General features: G+C 38.6%; 1 protein-coding gene across 1 annotated transcript in view; it reads left to right on the top strand.

Moving 5' to 3' along the window:
• The first annotated feature begins 11612 nt into the window (after window positions 1–11612).
• PKHD1L1 (PKHD1 like 1) overlaps window positions 11613–16845 on the top strand; it is a 150669-nt gene continuing 145436 nt past the window's right edge. The window contains exons 1-2 of the mRNA XM_046642192.1: window positions 11613–11713; window positions 13660–13749. Coding sequence (XP_046498148.1) covers window positions 11641–11713; window positions 13660–13749 — 163 coding nt within the window. The 5' untranslated portion in view covers window positions 11613–11640. The remainder of the gene's footprint in view (window positions 11714–13659; window positions 13750–16845) is intronic.

Genomic DNA, 16845 nt, shown 5'->3' with positions numbered 1-16845 from the left:
AATCAGGCAAGGACCCAGCATCATCCCGTCACCAAACCTGCCAGCCTTCCTGAATCTGGACCCGTATGTCCAGGCTTTCCTCCGCTTGTGCTCTGGGTCCCCGTGCCTCTCTCTTTGTCAGTGATTTTTAGAATTTTAAAATGTATCAAAACATCTGACATAAGAACTCCTCCTACATTTTTGTTAGTTACCAACCTTAGATGCTCCCTAGATGAAATCTGAAACTGGCCCCCAGTAGACAGAGGGCAAGGGGAGATGGAAGAAAGAGGCAGACCACTCCAGATTGGTAGGTGGCAGGTTTAATAAGCAAGGGAACTTATATACAAGACTTGTCTTGGGTGGCTGTGAGATGAATAGATCTCCACACCCACCCACCAGAATCTTAAGAATTTATATAAAGGCCTTTAGTGGGTTAAGTCCCCAGTCAGTCAAGATGTTCTCAAAAACATTTTACTCTCTCAAGACTGCATTCTTGAACACAATTCTCTCTGTGGGAACAGTGGGCAGACGTACATTCCAAGGACAGCAAAGGGGGTGAAGAGCCTCTGATTGCCCAGGTCTAGCTAGTGGGTCAATTGACAGTCATGTCTTTTCAATAACCAACTCCAATAATTTTTCCTCTCTTCCAGTCCAAAAAACCAACTTGAACAGTTTCAGTGCACGTGGCTGAACTAAAGTCTCTCGCACATTATAGGCTGTTAGAGAAAAGAAATTTGTTAAATGGAAAATCCAAGTTTAAAAGTACCCTAGCTTTTCATCTTCAGACTTTCTTGCAGGAAAAATCCTTGCTATTTGCAAGAACTTTTACAAGTACAAACACTGTAGTGGCATGATTAATGAAAGAACTAATTGATAAACTGGTCTTCATTCAAGTTTTAAGTTTCTGCTCTGCAAAAGACATTGTCAAAAGAATGAAAAGACAAGTCACAAACTGTGAGAAAATATTTGCAAAAGATATATATATTAAAGACTATTATATAAAATATACAAAAACTCCTAAAATTCAGTAATAAGAAAACAAACAACCCAATTAAAAAATGTGCCAAAGACCTTAATAGACACCCCACCAAAGAAGGTATATGTATGGCAAATAAGCATATGAAAAGATGCTCCACATCATATCTCATCAGGGAAATGCACATTAAAACAATAGTGAGATACTATTACACATCTATTAAAAAGGGCAAAATCTAGAACACTAAAAACACCAAATGCTGGGGAAGATGTGGGGCAACTGTCATTCATTCCTGGTAGGATGGCAAAATGGTATGGTCACTTTGGTAGACACTTTGTTTTTTGCAAAATTAAACATACTCTTACCATACAATCCAGCAATCACAATTCTTGGTATTTACCCAAAGGAGCTGAAAACTTCTACCCACATAAAAACCTGCACACAGATGTTTATAACAACTTTATTCATAATTGTCAAAACTTAGAAGCAACCAAGGTGTCCTTCAGTAGGTGGACAGATAAATGAACTGTGGTACATCCATATAATAGAATATTACTCAGCACTCAAAAGAAATGATCTATCAAGCCATGATAAGACATGGGAAACTTACATGTATATTACTAAGTGAAAGAAACCAATCTGAAAAGGCTGCATATTGTATGATTCCAGCTATATGATATTCTGGAAAAGGCAAAATACGGGGACAGTAAACAGACCAGTGGTTGCTGGGGGTCGAGGAGAGGGAGGGATGATAGGAGGAGTAGAAAGGATTTTTAGGGCATTGAAAATACTCTGTATGAAACGTTCATGTGTATACATGACATTATAAATTTGTCCAAAATCATAGAATGTACAACACCAAGAATGAACCCAAAACTATGGACTTTGGGTGACAATGTATCAATGTAGGTTCATCAACTGTAACAAATGTACCACTCTGGTGGGGGATGCTGATAATGGGGGAGGCTATGCATAAATGGAGGCAGGGGGTATGTGGGAAATCTCTATGCCTTCTGCTCTATTTTGCAAAGCTAAAATTGCTCTGAAAAATAGTCTATTGAAAAACAACGCTGTAGCCTTTGTGTCCCAATACATTAATTAATGCACTAGCATCTGAGACAGGAAGAGTATACTCATGTGTGGTCTTGTTGTGGATCTAATAATTCCTTTCAGTAGTGATGAGCATAAATGATGTTTCAGGGTATCTTCAACAGTTGTAACATCGTATGAAAATATCTGTGATTTTCATTGGTGACAAATCACAAATACTGATAACAGTACTGTGGCTTGTTGAATATATTAATAATTGAAAGGAATGAAAATTTTCACTTAGAAGAAAGTGAAAACCAAGCTGTAATTTTATCTCATCCAAGTTCATGAACATCCATCCTCAGAGATCTCAGCAATTCTTTGTGGCTTTAAATTTCATCTACATGCTGATGAATAACTCTTACATGTCATTTGTTCTCTTACTTGACATTCACACTTGGTTTGTAAGAATAGTTAGCATTTGTTGAGGGCTTACCATATGCCAGGCACTATTCTAAGCATTTTACATTTATTGTCATTTACTTCTCAAAACAACACTATCAAGTAAGTTCTATGTTATTCTCATTTTACATAAAAAGAAACCTGAGGCATAAAGATGTTAAGTAGCTTGTCTGAGGTTTCCTGGTTACTGAGTGGCAGAGTGAGGAACAAAGCCCAGGAAGTCTGCGTCCAGAACCTGTGCTCTTAGCCTCTGGGCAACCCTTCTCCTAATCAGCATCTCAAACTCAAGTCAGACAAATCAGGGATCTGGATCCTCTGCCCTCATACTGCATCTCCTCCAGCCTTTCCACACCATCGTAAATGATCCACCATCCACCTAGGCATTAATTCCCAAAACCTTGAACATCCTAGGCTTCCTTTACCCTGCAAATCCATTCCAAAATACAATTCCAAAAGTAAACAGCAGTGCTTCTCCAACCATATCCAGGAATCTGCCCATTTCTTAATAATTCCAATATTGCCATTCTAGTTCCTTCTTCATCATCTCTTGTCTAAACCACCACAATGGCATCCTAACTAGTCTTGTTTCCATTCTTGTCCCCAATTTAATTCCTCACCACAAAACAGCTACAGTGTATTTTCTAAAACATGAATCAATCAAGTCACCCACCTCCATTTAAAGCTGGACAACTCCTTACTTTAGTCCCAAAAGCCTACCTGATCTTGACCCTGCCTCTCTCTCCAAACTCATCTCATGCTCCTTTTCCCCTCATTTGCTAATTCCAGTTACACTAGCTTTTTGTTCCTTTCCAGTTTTTTTCTCACTCAATCTTATTTGTCATTTATTTTGAAAAGGCAGCAAAAGAGCAAAGGGATTTAAAAATGTGGCCACACGCACCTGTTATTGATGTGTCATTGTGTTAGTCCACTTGATAAAAAATTTTTCCAGCTTTATTGAGCTATAATTGACCTATAACATTGTGTAAGATTAAGGTGTACAACATGATGATTTGATATATGTATATATTGTGAAGTGATTATCATAATAAGCTTAGTTACATAATTACTATTTTCCTCTAAAATCAAGAACAAGACAAAGACACCCACTTTCACCACTCCTATACAACATAGTACTGGAAGTCTTAGCCAGAGCAATTAGGGAGTAAAAAGAAATAAAAGGCACCCAAATTGGAAAGGAAGAAATAAAATTGTCAGTTTGCAGATGACATGATTGGATATACAGAAAACCCTAAAGACTCCACTAAAAAAAAATGTAGAATTAAGAAGTGAATTCAGTAAAATTGCAAGGTATAAAATTAACATACAAAATCAGTTCCATTTCTATACACTAACAAAACATCTAAAAGGGTAATGAAGAAAAACACCCATTTACAATATCCCCCAAAACAATAAAATACTTAGGAATAAATTTAACCAAGGAAGTGAAAGATCTGTACATTGAAAACTGTAACATTGATGAAAGAAATTGAAGAAGATGCAAATAAATTGAAAGATATCCCATGTACGTGGATCAGGAGAATGAATATTATTAAAATGTTCATACTACCCAAAGCCATCTACAGATTCAATGTAATCCCTATCAAGTTTCCAATGGCGTATTTCACAGAAATAGAAAAAACAATCCTAAAATTCATATGGCAAAACAGAAGACCTGAAAGCAATCTTGAGAAAGAAGAGCAAAGCTGGAAACGTACTTCCTAATTCCAAACAATGCTACAAAGTTATAGTAATCAAAATAGTATGGTACTGTCATAAAAACAGACACATAGACCAATGAAGTAGAATAGAGAGCCCAGAAATAAATCCACGCATCTACAGTCAAATAATATTCAACAAGAGAGACAAGAATATTCAATGAGAGAAAGATAGTCTTTACAATAAACAGTGTTGAGAAAACTGGATATTCACATGCAAAAGAATGAAATTGGACCCCTGCCTTATACCTTTCCTGTTCTTGATCATCCCAAGTTCATCCCCTATTTAAGACAACTACTCTAGTTGTTTCCTCTGTTGAAACAATGTTACTTGAATACGAACCCATGAACGCAAGGACTGTAAGTCTTGTTCATTGATGTATTTCTGTTACCTAGAATTATTGTGTGTGTGTGTGTGTGTGTGTGAGGAAGATTGACCCTGAGCTGACATCTGTGCCAGTCTTCCTCTATTTTATGTGGGATGCTGCTACAGAGTGGCTTGATGAGCGGTGCTAGGTCCGCACCCAGCATCCAGGACTGTGAACCCGGGGCCACTGAAGCAGAATGCACAAACTTAACTACTAAGCCACCAGGCCGGCCCCAACCTGGAACTACTTTGGATAGTAAAGGGTCCTTGGTAAGCAGTTATTGAATGAATGAATACATGCATACATAAATGCTTCTTAGTGAAAAATACAAATTAAAAGTAACATTCTATTTGAGTTTAAGTTTAGTTTAATACACCTAACAGAATGCCGGGCAGATAGTAGGTGCACAATAAATACCTTGTTGATAAACTGAACATGACCATTATATTGTTCTACCTATTTTCAAAGTAATATGAATTGCTAATTATCAGCACCTACCTCACCAGGAAATACTGTGGAGTGTTTCATAAGATAAAGTCAAGATTAAAAGCTTTTTGTCTGCTTCAAAACAGTTATTACCATTTGCTGCAGGCTCACAGTATGTTGATTTGTTCTCAGTTCTGTGCTAGCAAATGTCTTCTCAACTAGGATTATCCTAGCATGTGGATAGTTATTTGGGGAAGAAAGGTTTTAATGGCTTTGTGTGTAAGAAAAATTGAGGATAACATAGCTTCCATATTTAAATTTCTTATGTGGGTTTTGGAAAAATTAAGAATTACCAGGTGATTCAGCCCTCCAAGAACATTGCCACAATGATCCCTCACCTTAACTCATTTTACCCAGTGCTGCACTTTTCAAAATAGTCTGTCTCATTTTTCCAGGGCTTTCAAACAAGTTATACTGTGATAAGGTGATTTATTTCTTTCATTTCATACATATTACAAAATAAGCACACACACCAAACTTTTGAGCAGCCATTTAGAGCTAATTTCTACTATCAGTCTACATAGCTAGATGCCAGTAAGGCCATTCACTGTTACTAATGCTATTTGTTTTGCAGAATTTATTTAAGAAAAGGGTACTCCTGATGTAGAAGACAACAATGATGACTCTGCTTGCTACAAGCATCTAGAGCTTTTACGCAGTTGAATATGCCTTTTTATAAAATATTGCACGGTGGATATAATGTCAGACCTTTTCCAACCTGCCAAGTAACCAAATGTGACAATAAGAGAAATAAAGAGAGGAGAATACAAAACTGCCCCCCTCTCTTTTTCAAAGCATGATTTACCAATAAAATGTTTTCTTAATTAGAATTTTGGGGAGTTGCAAACAACAGTAATTGATTGACAAACTTAAGCCAAAGAAAATTTATAGGAAGGGTATGTGAAACTCACATTATCACCAGGAAACCTGGCAATTCAAAATGTGGAAAACAGGTGGGAACCCAGGCACTTTCTCAGAGTTCAAGGAAGGAACCTTAGGAGCAGTCCTTGTGTGAACAGTCTGGTCAGGGCACCTCCAGGGCAATGGCTCGCTCTCTCTTTGTTCATCTGTTCAGGATTCAAGAGCCAGGGAGAATCTGACTGTGGCTTGCTCTGGGTCAGTCATATCCACTCCCCCCTATCCCCTTACACACACACCTTGGCTCAACAGACTACACCTACTGGGCAAGAGATTATTCCCCAAAGGAGAAATTGGGATGATGTTAAAAAGGGAGAAATGAGCTTACCCTCCCCCAAAATAACGACTGTCTACTTCAAACAACGGAAACAAAAATTCCCAAGGCATTAAAACACAAAACCAAGCCCACATGCTTGCTGGAGAACAAAGCTTTGTTCTATCAGTAGGTTTTAGAGTCTCTTCACCCCTTTCCATTTTTCTAGTTTTCTGACTTTTTAAATTTTTTTTTTATTTTTGGGGGAAGATTAGCCCTGAGCTAACATCTGCCACCAATCCACCTTTCCTTGCTGAGGAAGACTTGCCCTGAGCTAGCATCCGTGCCCATCTTCCTCTATTTCATATGTGGGATGCCTGCCATAGCATGTCTTGACAAGCAGTACATAGGTCTGCAACTAGGATCCGAACCAGCGAACCCTGGCCAGTGGAAGCGGTGCACACGAACTCAACCACTATTCCACCGGGCTGGCCCCTAGTTTTCTGACTTCTTATTTGAGAATGCTGCTAACAGTGTCATCTTAGTGTAGGCAAGTGATTTTAAAGCCTAGTGAGTAAATCCACTAGCTTTCCCAAAGCTGCCTACTCTCACGCCTGCAAATGCACACCTCAAAATAGCTGGAGAAGAAAATGCCACCTGACGTCACTTTAATTCAAGACCATTGGCCTTTTTGGCTGCCAGCAGGGACTTTATTTTTCCCCTGGCCTGTTCAACTCTCCAACTCTTCTATCTTTTTGTGGCAGATAGACTCTAAGAAGGTCCCAATGATCCCTGGAATCCACTCCAATCAGGATTTCACCCCCATCACTTTACTACTACTGCTCTTATCAGAGTCTCCAATGAGCTCCACATGTTAAATCCAAAGGCAATTCTCGGTGCTCATCTCGCCTGACATAGCAGCAACAGTTGATAGTCACTACTTTTTCCTCACTGAAATACTTCTCTACTTGGATTCCTAGACAAACTCTCATCTGATTTTCTGCTACCATTTTGACCACTCTTTCTCAGTTGCTTTTGCTTGTTTCTCCTCATCTTTCCTACTACTAAATATTGGAGTTTCCCAAGGCTGTTTTTAGATCTTTTAATGTTTCCATCTAAATTTTACTCTTTAGATGATCACATTTGGTCCCATTGTCTTTAAAATATATGCTCACGATTCTCAAGTTCTTATCTCCAACCTAGATTTTTCCCTGAATTTCAGGTTCAAAAATCTAACTGCCTATTTTACGTCTCCCCTGGGATGTCAAATAGGCCTCAAACCTGATATGTATGAAAATGAACTCCTGATACACTCTTCCAAGTCCACTGCTTCCACAGTCTTCACCAGCACACTTAATGGCCCCCATACTTCTAGATGCTGAGGCCCCAACTCTTGTAGTCACGTTGGACTCCTCAGTTTTTCTCTTACCTTATACTCCTTGTCGGCAAATCCTGTCAGCTCAGCTTTCAAATATATCCAGAGTCTGACCACTTTGCACTACCAACACTGCTACCTTCCTGGCCCAAGCTACCACTATTCTTGCCTGGATTATTTGCACTAGCCTTCTAATTGAGCCCCTGTATCCGCCCTTGCCAGTACAACAAAACAACAGCTGGGTGTTTCTTTGAAAACAAGTTGGATCATGCCACATTTCGGCTCAATATTCTACAGGGATTCCCATTTCACTTGGAGTCAAATCCATGGTCCTGCATGGTCTGCTCCTCCTCCCATTACTTCTCTGACCTCCTGTCTTCTACCACCCTGCTTGTTCTCTCCACTCTGGCTTCCCTGTTCCTTAGACGCCAGGCACACTCCCTCCTCATGGCATTGATGTTTGTTCTTCCAGTGCCTGGAATGCTCTTCTTCCAGATGTCCACGTGGTTAAGCGACTCACTTCAGACTTTCAGATCTTTACTCAAAATTCCATGACAATGTCCTGATCATCCTATCTAAAATTTCATCACACTCAACACACACATTATATTCTTCCCTGCTTTATTTTTCTTTCTCTAGCACGTCTTACTTCCTAACATACTATATATTTTACTCATTTATCTTGTTTATTGTCTATTCCACTAAGAATGTAAGTTTCATGAGGACAGGGATTTTTAAAAAATTACTGCTATATTCTTAATGCCTAGGATACTGAATATTTGTTGAAGGCAAATTATTGTTTCGTAGGTACCTCACTTTGTTCACTCGCTCTCACGATTAGGTTTAGATTCAAAATCAGGCTCCAGCACGCGGCTCATTTTCCAAGTTAAGTGAGTTCACAAGTGCTGTCCTTATTCCTTGCAGTTCTGTGAGACTTCCTACTAATTCCTTGTCACCTTTTATTGCTTTTAAATTGAGGGATCAACAAGTTTCAAATCTGTCTCTTTTTTCATTGTAAAGGCAGGCAGGACCACCTACATAATTGTGAGATCCCAGGCAAAGTGAAAATGGGGATTCCTTTATTCAAAAAGTGTTAAGGATTTCAAAATGGTGACAGCAGAGCATTAAACCAAGCAGAGGGGCCCACTGAGACTGTGCAGGTCTTATGCCCATGATGGCAGCCCTATCGGCAGGGTTTTGTTAGAACTAGATTTTTTAAAATCTTACAAAATAAACACGGAGTTTAGTGATCGAGGTTCTCCTTTCACATTTCCACATGTCCATGTTCCATGATAAGTTTGTATTGTAAAGGTTTAAAGATTCTAAAGATGAATACAATTTAAATCATTAGTTATGTAAACCACATAGCCACTTTTTCTGGTTCCAAGTTGACTTTTTGCTTATATAAATTTCCATCTAGCTATAATTATTTATTGTCACATTATCCCATCCATTTATCTTAATAATTTTAGATTAAAAATCTCACTGGTGTGATTTTTTCAGGACATTGATTCATCATATAAATAAGTACTATTTAATGAGAGAAATGTTAAAGATGCTTATTCATTCAACGAGAGTTAAATAAAAATCTATATATGCAAATACAATGCCTGGCTCTTTAAGAAATTTGGGCATTGTACTACTGAAAACCAGGCTATTCGCTGAAATATCCACTTTCCTAAAGCTTATTAGCCAAATGATCAATTTGCTTAATGACCAATTTGCTAAATTTGCCAAATTAAATTAATTCAGTTTAACACAAATATTTAGCAGCTTGAACAAGATTGTTTGATTTTGATTACTGATGGTGAAATATATAGAAAACGTATACACATATTTTTAACATTGAATATCACATATTATTTATGGACATGTGTATATGTATATATATTTGTATATACTTACATATATAGTTAACTTATTATAAGGAGGCTAGACATGAAGGAAGTAAAGATATGTGGAAATGACTACAGTACTGTAATCCAGAAGGGACCATGTGATTAGTGTAAGTTAAGTAGAAAAGTGAAATAGGACACAAAGAGTAACTACATTATATATTAAATATTGTATGCCATTTTCTGGTTGATATACTCTCAGCAGTTGATGAAAGAATTTTTAAAAATATTAATAGCTTGGCAAAACAGAAATCAACATGAGAAGCATCCTAATCACTTTATTGATATATCCAAAACTTAGAACAATTTTCTTCTCCGTTATAAACAGTATGGATTCTTTCCACAGGAAAGTTTGTGTGTTTCAATCGTTCCTGATTAGAAATCACAACTTCAGTATGTGATACAGGACAAGACTTGTCATCTACTTCTGATTTATTTCATAATACTTTTCGATGACATTTTCTACTTTTTTCATACTAAAAGCATTTAAAATATTATTGTTAGTATCATTTAGCTTATTCCTCATACTCCATTTTAATTTATAAATTCAAAAGCATCTGCAAAAATCAGAATTTTGAATAAAACTTCATTTAAATTACTTTTTAGTGAAGTCATCTAAAATTTAACTTAGGTTAACTTAACTTTAATTTGAAAGCATCAGAAAGAAATCAAAATTAGCCAACAATTCCATATAAAAATTCCCACATTAAATCTTATTTTGGTTATTAATATCAAAATATATACTTCTATGAATTTCGCAGCTAATAACCTAAAGTGAATATTTTTGTTAATGCCAATAAATTATTCCTGGTAAAGATGCTAATTATTGATACATAACATTAAATCTTTAAATTTAGCAAATTTGACAAATAATTAATTTGCAAATTGGCATTCAGTTGGCTGATTTTCTGCTAATTGGTCTGCTTCCAGGAAGAAGAGGGGAGAGTAAATAGAACCTGCAGGAATACCAATTTTCAGGAGATGGAAGAGAAAACTATGAGATAGAATTGATTGGAGAGACGGGAAGAAACCCAAGACTGTTTGGAGGAATGGAATTTCAAGAAAGATGTCAATAGTGTCAGGTGCTACAGAAAGTTCCAAGAGAAGGAAGGTCAGTGGTACCCTTGCAGGCACTATTCTCAGTAGAGTGTTGACATGGGAAGTCAGTTTGCAAAAAATTATGAGATGAATGTAATTAACCAAATCTAGTAATTTTTTAATATCCCAGTGAGATAAACTCCTGAAGAGCAAGGACCTAATTTTATTTAATTTACTTATTTTAGAGTTGTCTTTTCTATTTTTTCCTCTGTTTCCTCCCAACTAGAGTCGTCAGATTCAGTAAATAAAAATACAGGGTGTTGAGTTAAATGTGAATTTCCGATAAACAATGGATAATTTTTAGTATAAGTGTGTCCTAAGCATTGCAAGCCCTCGCTAGAAGTCTGCTGAATTGGGGGCAGTGGAGGGGCTAAGAGCACTGGCTGTGGAGTCACCCTTCTTGAGTCCTCTGTGTACATTTGTCTACGGCCTCGGGCAAGTTAACCTTCTGCGTCTCAGGGTACTCTTGTAACAATGGGGGTAATAATAATAATTATAGTAACAGTAACAGTCCTTTGGGATTATTGTGAGTTGAAGTCTCTAAAGCACTAGGCGTCGCATTTGGCACATGCCCAGAGATCAATGAGTAGTATGACTGTCCATTAAAGGGCTAGCACGAACTTACACGAATGTAAAAGGGAAATACGTGTGAGGTTTGTGTATTAGGTGGACTTTTAGGCCCACCCGAGGATGATTAATAACCAAAGCAGACAGGCAAATGACAGTATGCAGGCCCAGGATGTTAAAAAAAGAAAGAAAAGTGGAAAAAAAAAAAGGCGAGGTTGACTGAAAACTTGCCCATTGATGTCTCTTGCCCAAAGGAGTAGGACCATAAGACCTAAGGAGACACCGATGGGAGACAGCACCCAAGTTTGAGTGTGGAGACGGATGCTCACAGCCTGGCCCCGGTCCGGCTCGGTGGTCCGGTGGAGGGGTGTGCTCTTCACGCGCACCCCAGAGGCGCCGGCGAGCCGTGGGCGGGGCGGGGCGGGCGCGCGAGCGAGCCGCGGTCCCGGAGCCGAGCCCCACAGCTGGCGGCGGCTGCGAGCGAGCGGCGGGCGTGCGCTCCGCGGAACTGGCGCCGCGATGGGACACCTGTGGCTTTTGGGGACCTGGGGCTTTTGGGGGCTGCTCCTGTGCGCCGCGGACCCCCGCACAGGTAACCCAGTCGGGGCTCTAGGGAAGTACTGGCGAGGTCAGTGTAGACACAACCCTTGCTCCCGGGGTCGCGGGAGAGGCGGGACAGCCTGGCACCAGCCCTGGACCAAGGCTGCGGGTGTGGCTGCGTGGTGCTCATGGGGACCTGGAGACCTGGAAGGCAGGCCTAACAAAGAGACAGGGACAGAGACAGAGACAGACAGACACACAGACACACACATGGAGAGAGGGAGAAATGGGGAGGAGAGAGAGAGAGAGATTGCTCTTAAATCATCGGTGTTGCTGCTTGAATTACGGAATCTCACCCCCGACCTCCACCCCCAGCTGACTCAGTTGACGAAGAGACTGAAATTTGGCAGGGCATGGGGTATGGGGGACGCAACCTGAGTCCTCCTTCTTCTTACTCTTCTTGGGTCCCTTTCACCACTGAAGTGAGGGAAATATCCCTCAATAGGACAGGAATGGGTCTTTGTAGCGAGTGTCAGTCACTTCCAGGGGCAGCTGCCCTGTGCCTTCAAAGTAATACCCAGGAGAGGGCTGGGAAGGGACTGATAAGATAAGAAATTGGAGTTGCCGCAGAGATAAGGGAGGATGAACCTGAGATAGGTGAGCAGCAGCACAGCCTTGGAGACAGGATCCAGCTCCCTCGCTGGAATTTCCTACTCCTGGCTGCGGGCTGCTCAAGTTATAAATGTGCCTGAAGCAGGAACAGCCTTGGAGACAGACCGGAAGTCCAGAAGCCTTGGGTCTGGGGGGTAGTCTTCATGATGTCGGAGAGCTTTTGCCATTATAGCTGAAGTCCATACCAAACTCTTTTCAGGCAGGAGTCAACGATACAATCTAATTTCCTTAACCTTTTCTCATACATCCATTTCAAACAATAATTTCTGTGGCTTTACTTTGTGTCCCCACTTAAATTTTTCCACCTATTCTGAGAATTTGTTACTGTATCTAATAATTAGCAGATCTGTATCGCTTAACTGGAAAATAAGCCCTGCTAGCCACTGTGTGTGTTTGAATTGCTTTGAAGCATTACTTGCAGTTCTCGGTAGAAGCCACTCACTCGCCTGTATGTTTGCATCGGCACCTCCCTCTGTCGTGAACTCTTTATTTTCCCCACAGTTGGTCCAGTCTAGCTAATTCGTACTTACCCACCAACTTGCATCCGGCATACCCCTTCTTTCAAGAAGACAGTGTGACCCAAGCAGTGTGGATGAAATGCCCCTTCTGAGTCTCCCATGGCCCCTGTGCTGTCTTCTGTGACTCTGTACTGTCTGAGCTAAGCTTTGGGAGAGTGGGGACTGTTACACATTTTTATATCCCCAGGAAGCTAATACCATTTGTTGAATAAATTAGTGACCTTTACTTAAGAGCTCACTGTCATCAGGAGGCTAAAAAGATCCCAGTAATTATCTTTCCTGAAGTCTTACTCTGTCACAGAAAACAATTTCTTCTTAAAACACGACTTCTTTTTTGTACCTGGACTGTTCTTTCAATTTACCTAGCTTTGCTTTTCTTCTGTGCTTTTATAATGACCTATTTCTCTACCATGCTGTTTTTCCAGCATGGTCTGCTGCTTTGTGGGCTGCTAACTGTAGTTATGGACCTGCGGTTAGTAGAGCACTACATGAAATTCAGGGTTTAATGAATGTTTTATAATAAGATAGTTAAGAATGATGGAAATGATCATGTATTATTCCTGCTCTTTGTAGCTCCTAAGATAGTGCATTGTGTAAAGCCGATGAGTATTAACTCAGTTAGTGATTGGACTCCCTGTTGAGTTATTGGTTAGTAGCAGAGCCAAAAGGAAAACATGGGTGTACTTACTTTCAGTCCACTAGTCTTCATGATGTTTTTCTTACAATGTTGTAATACGTATTCTAAAATTTGATGCTTGAAATGAAGTACTTGACACTTTTACTTCTACTGTACTTTAATATCTTTCAGATGGCTCTAAAATAATTCCCAAAGTCACAGAAATAATACCTAAATATGGCAGCATAAATGGAGCAACAAGGCTTACTATCAAAGGAGAAGGTATGGTTGCCTTTTTTTTTTTTTTTTTTTTTTTTTTTCAAAGTTTAGGTATTTTTAAAGGTTTTTTACATTTTGAGATTTTTAATTTTTTTTTTAAAAAAAATCCACTAGAGTTGTTTCTCCCTTTGGCCAGAGTAGTAAAACCATCCCCTTTGACAGCTAACAAAATCTCCAAAAGTCTCTATCAATCCGCTCATATGGGTTTGTATTATGATTACTTAACTCTGTGATCTGGATTATAATGACTGAACTGAAAGGAACTTCTTTAACTCAACTCTGCAATTATTTGCTTAGTTCTTCACGGGTCTAATGACATTTAATTTATTTTTATATCAAATAAAACATTTTGGGGGTTTCAAGACCATTAATAAGAGGATATGCTAGAGAAATAGAATGATGATGAAAGAAGAAAGGCAGTGAAACCAAAACTTTGGATCTTTTCTCCTGCCACCCAGAATTTATCATATGTTGCATCAGAGCATAGCTTATATATGACTCTTTCTCCTTGCCTGGTCTTCAGATGAAAACATGATAAGAAATCAGTGAATATATTTAATGAACAACTGTTCCTAGGATTAAATAGAAATATGTGGTTCTTTTAGCCACAAGGCCTTTGCGATCTAAATTATAGCAGTATTCAGATGCTTATGAATTTTTGAAGGATGGGAAAGAAAAATTTAAAAAGAGTATTAACAAAAACTATATAATTTGGTCTTTAAAATAAGAAGAGAAATGAGAAGTTTTTGGAGTCAGAGAATTGACATAGCAAGATATTTCAATTGTGTCGTATATATTGAAATATCTTTCAATATGTCTAAGTAATGTTTCTTTAGAATTCAATCCCTTAATGATATACTTAAGATAGTTTATGCATTTAAGTGGTGAATAATATATTTTGGATTAAAGTGGCATTTTTTTTAGAGTTGAACACCTGTAGACAATGTATTTGTTAAAGACTATTTTAAGAATGTATTTATTCACAGCTTGCTTATATTGTAAATTGCTGTTAGGATAGTGTCCTTGAAAGTGATTGGGTTTTTTTTGTTGTTGCCTTGTTTTTTGTGAGTAAGATTGGCCCTGAGCTAATATCTGTTGCCAGTCTTCCTCTTTTTACCTGAGGAAGATTGTCACTGAGCTAACATCTGTGCCAGTCTTCCTCTATTTTATGTGAGATGCCTCCCACAGCATGGCTCGATGAGCAGTGCTAGGTCCACGCCTGGGATCCTAACCCGTGAATTCGTGGCCACCTAAGTGGAGTGTGCAAACTTACCCACTAAGCTGGCCTGACTATTGGGTTTTTAGTAGAGATTTAAATACCATGAGAGAAATGCCAAGATTACAACAAAACAGAACAATGAAACCACCCAGCTATTTCCTTCCACTTCAAGACCTGATCTTTTTCTGATCTAGGAACTATGGCTTGAGTTTAAGTATGTAGACACAGATCATCCCTAGTTAAAAATAGGAAAAACAAAACAAAACAAAAAAATTGTATTCTTAAGATATTTTTTAAGAGCATCCTTATTAATCTAGCCATAACCTTTGCTCTTTTGTGGACATTCGGAGGCAATTAGGCTCTTACTTATGAAGCACAAGGTGTCGTGGTGAACTTCTAGTTTTCCCGTCAGCCTTCATTTCTGGATGCTTTGGGGAGAGAATTATAGGATGGTTAAATCCTGTCGGAATTGCAGATACCTGCACCCTCATCCTAATTTGTCTTCCCTCTCCTTGCTCTAACCATAGACTGTAGATGACTAAAAATGTGTTAGCATATGTCCCTCTCAGGGGCTGAGTCTAAATACTGTTCTGTATAGGTTTTGGGGGCCCATGATATATACAGAGTGTATATAAAGCAATGATAAATTTTTCTTATTTACCACACCAGCCCTCCAAAGCTACATGAATATGACAGTTGAACAAAGTTTATTGGGAGGAATTACATTCACATATTCCATCTGTCCTGTCTCTGACCCATACTCGGTGTTTAGAATTGCATCAGAGCTAATTTATTAATCATACAAGAACACTTTCTAAATGGAATTGTAAATGTTAGATGATTACCTAAATGTTGGTCCCATATGACTTTTTAAATATTTTATTTTTGTAAAAGTCACGATGAAAAAGTAAAATGTTATAGAAATGTTTGACTTAGAAAGTGACTTCTCTGAAATTCCACCCTCTAGAAAGATCTGCTCTTAGTATTTTGGTGTATCCAAATGACTTTTGGCTGTTTCCATGCATAATATTGACCTTTGCAGGCATAAGTTTGCTATTGCATTATACTATTGCATTACTACTCAAAAGGCTGTGCTTCAGGAGCCCAAGATATAGAATGTCACAATTGTGATGCCCAAGCAAAAGTATTTTGAGCCATGTAGACAAAGAGAACAGATTAGTGGCCACCAGGGGAAAGGGAGGGTGGGTGGTGAGCACAAAGGGTGAAGTGGTGCACCTACAACACGACTGACAGACAATAATGTACAACTGAAATTTTACAAGGTTGTAAATTATCGTAATCTCAATAAAAAGTTAAAAACAAAAAGTGTTTTGAGCAATGGCATGATCGTAGAAGTAACTGTATCTCCGTCTAAGATGACTGATTTGATGAGGAGCATTATCATTTTGATAAGTTCTGGACTGTTTCTAACTTTATCAGTTTTATTTATTACTTTATATTCATACCTTGTATTTCTCAATTGTCTTCCTTGATATTTTATCATGTTTCTCTTTATTTAAAATAATCAGTAAGGTACAAGGAGTAACATTTTACTTTTGGTTCTTTTTCTATATATTTCCCTATTGTAACATATAGCACATATATTTTTGTTAAACTGAAGTGTTGAATTTCACAATTTTTATAATATCATGGAAAGCACGTGGACCTTGGTCCGGTGTGACTGTCTTTCAGTTCTACCCTTGCCACTTCCCTTTATGTGACTGGGGCAAGTTTTTCTCTAAGCCTCAGCTTCCTCATCAGTCAAATGGGATATTAATTCCTACCTGTTGGGGCTGTTGTGAATGTTGAAAAAGATAGAGTATCTAAGGCACCCACATATAGTATCTGGCTCATAAACTCGAGCTATTTGAGGTTTATTA

This window comes from Equus quagga, chromosome 16, assembly GCF_021613505.1.
Source record: "Equus quagga isolate Etosha38 chromosome 16, UCLA_HA_Equagga_1.0, whole genome shotgun sequence".
Taxonomy (NCBI): domain Eukaryota; kingdom Metazoa; phylum Chordata; class Mammalia; order Perissodactyla; family Equidae; genus Equus; species Equus quagga.
The sequence above is the reverse complement of the archived record's forward strand: the minus strand, read 5'-3'. Positions and strand labels throughout refer to the sequence as shown.